Source organism: Lampris incognitus, chromosome 2 (assembly GCF_029633865.1).
Source record: "Lampris incognitus isolate fLamInc1 chromosome 2, fLamInc1.hap2, whole genome shotgun sequence".
NCBI lineage: Eukaryota > Metazoa > Chordata > Actinopteri > Lampriformes > Lampridae > Lampris > Lampris incognitus.
Genome location: NC_079212.1, coordinates 133,556,075 through 133,565,640, shown reverse-complemented (window position 1 = coordinate 133,565,640; position 9,566 = coordinate 133,556,075). Strand labels below are relative to the sequence as shown.

Below are 9,566 nucleotides of genomic sequence, written 5' to 3'. Positions count from 1 at the left end.
TGGGTGTCTAAGTGTGTATTGGTTGGTAATATTTGTGTTCAGGGACAGTGGGATTTGTTTTGAATCAACCCATGATTCATAGTGTGGTGGTACAATGCCACAGAGGGAAAGTGCCACAATCCTCCTACAGCCCGACCAAAAGTAATTTTCTATTTCATCAGCGAGCTTTACTGTCTAAACAATCAGTGAGTCAGGGAAGAGTAAGATACAGGGTTTGTGTGTGTGTGTGCGTGGGTGCGAGTCTGTCAGGCTACTTCTACCCTAACTAAGTTAGGCATGAGTTTTAATATTTGCCAGTAGTTACTGCTCAAAACATCATGATTTTGTTGAAGGTTAAACATTTTCAGTGATAATTATGGGGAAGTTAAGCCTCTTAACAGCGCCACCTGTGTTTCCAGGGTTAAAAGATCACCAAAACGTCCTTACCTTATTTGCAACCCCAAAACATCAGCTATCTTCCCATCAGCCAATCAATCAGCAGGCCCATGATGATGTCATTAGGGGGAAAGTGATGCAACCGATGGTTTTTAAGCTTAAGGTTGTATAAGGGCACGTCTCAAATTTTAAACTCGGTAAGCAACAACAAAGACGAGTCGCTCCAGGGCAGAAAAAAAAGGAGCAATGGAAAGCCAGGAATTCATCAGGAGAAAAGAATGAAAATGTAAATGTGAGACTGAAATAGCGACAGATGAAAGGGTAAAGAAAGACAAAAAGAATACGCGTATAAGGTAATCCTACTTGTGTGTGTGTGTTTACTGTCTTACATATTATTTTACACGAGTACATATGCGCATGTCAGAGCAAGGGTCGAAAAGGCAGGCAGAATATGAGAGAGCGAGAGAGAGAGAGAGAGAGAGAGAGAGAGAGAGAGAGAGAGAGAGAGAGAGAGAGAGAGAGAGAGAGAGAGAGAGAGCGAGCAGAGGGGTTCCATTGTGGTTCTCTATGCAGCCTAGATTGTCCTCTTCTCTGGGAAAGTGGAAACTCAACACTCCTCTCTGGAGGTCTGGTTACCAGGTGAGAGAGCAGGAAAGAAAGGGAAAAACAAAACGGGAGAGCGAGGGAGGGAGGGCCACATAGGTGTGGTGAGAGGGAACAGAAAGGAGGGCGAGAGAAACACCATGAGATTTTGGACATTAGAGTTGGAAAGAGAGATGCAAACTGAGAAAGGCTCGGCGAGATCGAGAGCCGGGCGTGCAGATAAGAGAGGAGGGGATGGAGAAAGGAATAATTTGAGAAAGGTAGAGAGATTTGGTTTAAAACCCAGAGGACTCGTTTGGCGTCAACCAAACGAGAAAATGGGTGAACAAAGCGTAACAATCCTAAAACGATTTCAAAATACGTCTTACCTAGCAGCGCACAGTAACATCTGGGAATTCAGATGGCTGCGTAGTACTATTGTGTCTGTTCTGTGACAACACCATATCACACAATTGCCTTACCCCAAAACCGAATGACGTGGAAAAAAAGGGACCCAATCGACAAATAGAAGAAAAAAAATCCTTCTAAAATTAATTCAGTGCAACTCTGTAAAATGCTGGTGTGGGCGTTTTTGTCTTTTTCCTCTCTCTCTCTTTTTTATTTAACCAAACATGAGGTTCTTAAACGTAAACAGGGCTCTCACTTCCAACAAAGTACTAACAATAATGTTCCCCCTAGTGGCTAAAATGGACAATTTAACTCTTAGGGGCCAACTTTGTAATGGAAAACACCACGATCGCACAGAAATGTTCTTCGAAAATGTACATTTATTTATTTATTTGTTTGTTTATTTTGTTTCCCCACTTTTTACAAACTATATTTTACAATCACCACCTTTAAAGCTAAACACTTAAGAGCACAAGTACATTACAGGTACACAACAACCATTCAATGTCAAAATACAACGTAGGCTGATGCTGTTCGAAGGGGATTTTGGAAATGTAAAATATGACAAATTAGCCTGGGATGTGGAAAATTATTTAAATTCTTATTCTGTGCAGACCAACATAACCATCTCCTCGGAGCAAGTGAATGTCTTGTTCACGTTTCCCAAACCAATATACCAGGTAAAATGATGGACGTTCCCTAAATACCAAACTGTTTACATCACCATAACACAACCTTCAATCAGAATACACTTTAGACCAGGGGTGCCCAACTCCAGGCCTCGAGGGCCTCAGTATCTGCAGGTATTTGTTGCAACCATGCACTATACCACCTGATTTAACTAATTCCTTTCCCTCCTTGGTCCAAGAGGTGAGCTAATTAGTTAAATCAGGTGGTGTAGTGCATGGTTGGAACAAATACCCACAGACACTGCGGCCCTCAAGGCCTGGAGTTGGGCACCCCTGCTTTAGACAGTGTGTCAGTGCCGGATTGTTTTCCTTCTCTGAACTATTAAAATTGCTAAACAATCTGTAATTCTCTTGGACCGTTACTGTAATTAGATGTGGTTTACCATCTATTGTATGATTGCTGCCAATAGTTAACATTAAAATACAGCTGCTGGGTTGTCGGATCTACTCCCTTGCCACAGAAATAGAAAAACTTAACAAAATAAATTTGCACAAACTGCAGTCACACTCATGTACAGTACTTTTAGTTAAGTGTGTCCATGTGCATGAGATATGAAACAGAGAGAAGGGTGGCGGTTGCAGGAGAGACCATATGTGTTTGACAGAAGTGTCTGCGAATAGCTTCTCTCTCCCTTCCTCGATGCCATTTAGTGAATTGTGAAGGCCGTACGTTTGAGAACAGCTGCTTACGACAAACATTGAGAACCTTTATGTGTCACTTGGGGGGATTGCATGTACATGTATGTGTGTGTGCGCACACGCTCATGTGTGTATTGGGGAGGATATCACCATGAGAATGTCCTTTTAAAATTGCTGATTGGGAACTAACGATCTATTTAATAACCCTTTAGTCCGCTTGAGACTCACATCACAGGGGCAGTGGAGTGAACAAGCCTGGTTTTGGTTTTAATGAGATTTTTCATTGCTCAAAATAATCAGAAAGTAATCCAACCATATGTATGAGCTTGGAGTCCCTCCGTAATAGAGACCTTCCACTTCTGTGTCAGACCAGAGTTTGACACCATGGCAATTTCAACTCCTGCAATACAGGAGGCGGAGCTGGAGGTGGCAGAGTTGAAGATGCTAAGATTTTCGTTGGGAGTGATGAAGAAGGACAGGATTAGGAATGAGTATATTAGAGGGACAGCTCAGGTTGGACGGTTTGGAGACAAATCAAGAGAGACAAGATTGAGATGGCTTGGACATGTGTGGAGGACAGATGCTGGGTATATTGGGAGAAAGATGCTGAATATGGAGCTGCCAGGGATGAGGAAAAGAGGAAGGCCAAAGAGGAGGTTTATGGATGTGGTGAGAGAGGACATACAGGTGGCTGGTGTGACAGAGGAAGAAGCAGAGAAGAAGAAGAGATGGAAACAGATGATCTGCTGTGGCGACCCCTAACGGGAACAGCCGAAAGTAGTAGTAATACCAACAAAAAAAATCATCTGAAAATGAGGGCAAGGGATTTGTGTTTACAATCAAATAGGTGATGCTCCACTCTTTGTGGCTGCATCTGTGTGTGTGTGTGTGTGTGTGTGTGTCGTCCGAGCATGAGCACATAAACACACAGTATGTATGTGTATGCGTAGGCATGTGTGCATTTTTACATGTTCGTTTGTGAGTTAGACTTCAGACAAGTATCATTGGCCTCCATTGTACGCATAGTCTGCCTTGTTGTGCATGACCATTCTGTTGTCAACGAAATAGAAGCTGTCTGATCGGGTCTCGTACGGACACTCCACCATCTGACATACTGCAAGACAGAAAACATACATGTCCTCTCAATTATTACCACATCATTTTCCACACAAATGCTTGTGATAAGCTGTTAAAAGCTCCTCTGCACGTGCAGAGATTGCTTTCACAAAGTATTGTGCGATGACCGTCGCTCATCAAATTTTTCCAAAATTGGTTTCAAACAGGGCATGGGATGCGGGTGGGCTTACCTAGGCTGTCAGGTAGCTGAGGGAACTCGTAAATGTGCTCGCAGGTATTGCGGCTGTTTGGGATACAGAAACCAAAGTCAAAGTCAAAGCTCTTCAGTAAGTGATCACGGAAATAGTGCCTCTCAATCATGCGGAAGTTGTTTAAAGGTCGGTCTCCAACAGTGAATTCCACTCTGATTGAATAAAAAGGGGAGAGAACGAGAGAGAGAGAGAGAGAAAGAAAGAAAGAAAGAGAGAGAGAGAGAGAGAGAGAGAGAGAGAGAGAGAGAGAGAGAGAGAGAGAGAGAGAGAGAGAGAGAGAGAGAGAGAGAGAGAGAGGTAAGTTGTAAAAAAGTTGTAATTATGTTAGAATAGTGCAACTATTACATTATTATAGCTACTTGGGCTAGAGGCTTATGTTTGCTTGTCAGTACACGGTATTGTATGTTTCCCAGGTGATTATGTTTTGTTAAGGTGTGTACCAGTGACATGTAAGCAGGGTCCGAAATTAACTTTTTGGCTTACCTGCCAAGGTGGCTGGTAAAAAAATTAAAAATTTACTGGCCAGACAGATGTTTTACCAGCAAAAACGTAAATAAATAAATAAATAAAGTTTTGCTTTTTACTATTGCAATTTGTTATTATTACTATTTAGCATGTCATCTTGGTCTCATATGCAATTCTCAATCAATATTATAGTTGTGTACAGTAATAATAGTAGTAACACTAACTGTATGGTGAAATATTAAACTGTTTCAACTCTAAAGTGTAAGCATTTGAATTAATAAATTAAGTGGTATTCACCTTTAAGTGCAAGAAGGATCATTTATTACAGAGTTTGAGATTATAAAAATTATAGAGGAATTAAGAGCAAGTAAAAACAGATAACAGTAATAAGTTCAGAGTCATAGTTCATATGTTTTTTTATTCTATAGTAGCATGTTCAGTCTTTTTCACAGTTCGCTCTCAAAGCGATTTTCCTCTTTCTTGTCTAATCTCTACAGAGCTGGGTTTGTTTCAACTGCCCTGATGACAACAAGTGCTCAAATATTCAAATACTATAGCAAAAAAAAAATCACATGGTTTGATTACTGACGCATTACGTACTACGCACGACACACGCAGGCACGGCAGATCATGCATATTGGAGTGACAGCAAACAGCAGCTTCTCCAGTACAGTGTAGGAAATTAATTTTTTTCTAGCGGCCAGAGGTGGTGGGTGGTCCCATAATTACTCACCAAAGACTAAATTTACCCGTATTTGGCAACTAGCGAATGTTAATTTTGGACTCTGTGTGTAAGTCACTCACGTTGCTCCCACAGTCCTCAGTCGTAGGAAGGCTGGGGTAAACTGGTACCGTACAAATCGACCAGCACTGGCGGCTCCATCTCTGCTCTCCTCATCCTCCTCTGGGACCAACAACACAGAGAACCTCATCAACAATATTAATAGGTGACAGTACCATACTGAGGGTATAGAGTGAATTATACCTGCCTCTGAAGGCTTTGGTTTTCACAAACTCTTCACAAGGTCATATATATGCATACCCCATTTAACAACCCCCCCCCCACACACACACACATATCAAAACTTAATACAGCACAACACACGAAATGAGCCGTGGCATATTACCTTTATGTGGAGGCTTGGCAATCTCAAACAGGACAGTGCCTGTCTCCAGGTCCCTGATTTTAAAGCGTATGAAGTCAATGTTATAGATGTTGTCTTCAGGTTTGCAGAGATACCCTGTAAACAGTGGGGGACACATCAACATTTAGCAAAGCGCTTCGATGATTCTCAGACAAACTGTGTATGAATTGTTTAACACATGTAAAGCAAATGCTCCAACACTGAAACCCCTCCATGAAATGTTTTTATTTGTTTAGACACATGCACACACAGAGTACATTAATGTGACCTTTGTACACAATGTTATACAATGAACAAAGAATATATATAAAGTAATGGTTTCTTTAATACTGGCATACCAGAAGTACTCCTCAATTAGTGCTTGTCACCAAAGAGGGAGTAAATGTAAAGATGTCAAGTTTCACGGTCCACAACGTCTCATTTCCAACCAACAGCCGAGTTCTCCACATCTCTGATAAAAGTTTGTACTTTTTATATGGCTTAAAAAGACGATTTTTCTGAGCGCATCAGTTCCCTAATCAAAGATCTGATTATCTGTGATTAGAGTCAACTGATTGAACGCGATACGATGATAAACGACTCGGTATAACATTTCTTTAACGTCACACGTGAAGCAATAAGGGGACGATAACGTCTTCTCGGCAACTCGACAGCGTCAGTTACGCCTTGTCACCAATGACCTGCCGATGGGTTGTTTTATATATATCAGTGTAACACCTCGACAATTTGGGGTGAAAAGACGGACTTTGCTTTTTTTTAATTAATATATATAAAAAAATAATCAGATCTTGGTATGAAAACTTCAGCTGTCAAGCTTCAGCAGACTTGGCCTGGGGGGGGGGGGTTGTCAGCAGAACCAACACGAACACTCCGCGAAGAAAACAAACAAAGAGTCCCACACCTCTCGTCGCGACCCGCAGTCCCAAAACTTGCTCCGGCGCGATCTGTCCACTCTGTGCCCGCAGGTCCTCCTCCGTGACGGGCCTGCTGTCCACCTGGCTCCTCCGGGACTTCAGCCGCTTCAGGATGCCTCCGGTGGCGGGCTTACGATCCGAGTAGAGGCCGCGGTGGTGGCGTGCCCTCCGCCTCCTCCGCCTCCTCCGCCGGTGATGCTTTCAGCAACAGGCGCGTCGCTGCGGGCTTTAGCTCCGCTCATGACGACACGACTCGGCGCTCGGCGCCTCACTCCCGGTCCTCCTTCCGATGCGGAGAAGATGGCGTCGAAAAAATCGTTGACGACGGAACGACTGCTGCCGTTGTTTTTGTGCGCACATGCTGAACAGTTGCCATGACGACTCGTAGCGGGGATAGCGGAGGGAGGCTGTGAGGCGTTCTAATCTCCACTAGAGGCGCTGCTAGCCCGGTAGCGCCGGAGTTTGGTTCCGATGGGTTCCTTAACAGACAGCGTTGGCGTGCTTTTTTTCTTCTTCTATTTATTTATTTTTTGCATTGACTCCTCACACATTTGTCCCCCCCCCCCCCCTCCTTATCATCTTTCAGTCAATTAACATATTCAACTTCCTTCTTCTTAATAGATATCTGTTATGTGATATATGACGGGATTTGGGCGGCAATTTACGAATGAAATTTTTGTGAAATCAGAAAATTGGGAATCTTTCATTTCATAAAAAAAACGTTCATTTTGTAAAAGTCCCCACTTGTTCCTCCTTGATTTTCTGAACGCCCTCGTACGTTTTTAATTTTATTTTTTTTAATCAATTGAAGGTTGAAATCTTTACCGATGACCACAGTATAAACCGATCAACCTACTAAGTGAAATTATACCATCTTACAGTCACATTAAGCGCGTTTTAAACACCCTTCGGGTTTATTTACATAGCGAGTATCGTACATGTGGGGGGGGGGTATGTAAATTAGTATCAAGCATGTCACTGAGAATGGACACGTCCGCTTGTGCAACAAGTCCCCATAGCGCTGAGCTTCCTTTCTATACTCCCTCCGTCTGTAAAGATATTATACACCTGATCCAGAACCTGTTTGTCCAGCTGAGCATGACTTGTGTGGACGGAAGGAGTGCCTAGGTAGGGGACTTACAGACTCATTCTAATGACTTGACAATAACTGACAGCGAAAACTTAAAACATCCATAATAATAATAGTAACAGAAACTAGACAAAAGGAGAGCCAATTTTCCGTTTTCCTGCCTGAATGAGCGTCTGAGGACGAAAAGGTAAGTCCTTTATCCTTTTGCCTGACTGACGAACTGGATATCTCGGTGTGTCAAAAGCAACAGGTGCACAGCCATTACAACAGACCATTGTACTATTAGGCCCTTCATGTTTGTTTGTTTGTTTTTCCCCCAGCTCAAGCAACATTTTATATAGAAAAGAATCGGATGCTGGTTGTCTTTTTTTTTTTTAAGTGATTAAATCTATAATATAAAAACGTTGAAACTACCTTTAGTTACGTTTGACTTGGTTCATGTTGGAGCTTCGACACTAATCTGAATTTGTGCAAGGGGCCACTCTCGGATAGTTAAGCAACCGTGAGTTCACCGTTGACACACATTGGTTACTTATTAGTCACAGTGAACACAATATACTATGCAAAAGATGCATGTTACAAGGAACTTATTGGTAGCTGTGGTAGTTTCGAAGAAAGGCAATTAAATGGTTCAAATGACTACTGAGCAGTGCTCGGGGAGTTGGGAAAGTATACTGTAACACCAAAAGAAGTGAAACAAACCTTGGCTTGGTAGGTTATCAGCTCTAACAGCAAACAAAGGTAAAGATAACACACCACTCACTGAAGCGACACTATGCATGGAAACGATTTTCCAATGCTGGTCTTCAATACATGTAGTAACAGGAGAAATGATCCACCAACTTGGGAGAAGATTCATTTCAGCCTTATTTATGGGGTTTTGCAGTGCATGTACTGATTCCTCACGAGGGGCAGGAAGGAATTGAAAGAAAAAAAAACTTATCGTTTGGGCTAATTTTATGCAATCATTCATCACCACAGTTCGATACAATACCTGCATTGCATCGATATACTAACTACCTACCCCTCTCTCTCTCTCTCTCTCTCTCTCTTCTCTCTCATCTCCTCTCTCTCTCTCCTCTGCTCTCTCTCTCTCTCTCTCTCTCTCTCTCTGCCCTCTCTCTCTCTCTCTCTCTCTCACACACACACACACATTCACATGTTTTGTGGTGTATGTTCATTTTGTGTAATTCAAAGGGTACAATACATGCATCATAAACTAGGGACACAAATTGACAATTTTAGAGAAATATGTTTTAGTTCACATTAATTGTTGGAGTAGGGTCCAAATCAGACGAGTCTTATCCGACTTCAAATAGAGCCTTTACGCCGCTGAGATATTGAGAAGTGAGTATTACTTCACTGTGGGGTGTGGATTGACCAGTTTGTGCAAAACTCCTACAAGAAAAACCAGATGACATGTTCAGCATACAAACTCTATTGCTTTTTTGTCTCAAACCATCAGACACATCAGGGGGAAATTTAAAAAAAAGTGCTTTTCATATCTATTATGAGATCCAAAATGCATTCAGCATGTTTGTTGGGCCTCAAGGACACCCATGGTGTTGTTTTGGTGAGAAACGTTTGAATGTAAAACAAAACCGATTTGCTCACAAGGACTACTCCATTGGATACATTTAATCAGTGGTGTTCACTTCCTTTTTTATCCTGACAATCTATGAATTAATTATAAATATCTAATATTATGCAAGACGCATCAGTGGGACACTGTCTTCTTCCATTGTCAGAGACAGTGTGACTTGTATATGTGTTTTTGTGTGCTTGGAAGTTAATTTCTTTTTTGCTCTTAGCTTTATTTATCTTTTCTCACCTTTTCTCTCTAGTGGAAATGCAGTTTCAAAATCTTGACCAACCAGTCTCATCTAGTCTGAAGCAATGTCGCCAGCTGTTGTTTCCTTGCTGAGGAAGCT

General features: G+C 42.0%; 1 protein-coding gene across 1 annotated transcript; it reads right to left on the bottom strand.

Moving 5' to 3' along the window:
• Nucleotides 1-1,740: 1,740 nt before the first annotated feature.
• Nucleotides 1,741-6,862, bottom strand: LOC130107561 (protein unc-119 homolog B-like). Its single transcript, XM_056274218.1, is given in 6 exon segments — nucleotides 1,741-3,807; nucleotides 4,001-4,173; nucleotides 5,291-5,390; nucleotides 5,614-5,727; nucleotides 6,533-6,686; nucleotides 6,689-6,862. Coding segments are annotated over 6 exon segments (753 nt in total). The 5' UTR covers nucleotides 6,788-6,862; the 3' UTR covers nucleotides 1,741-3,694.
• Between the last annotated feature and the right edge of the window lie 2,704 nt (nucleotides 6,863-9,566).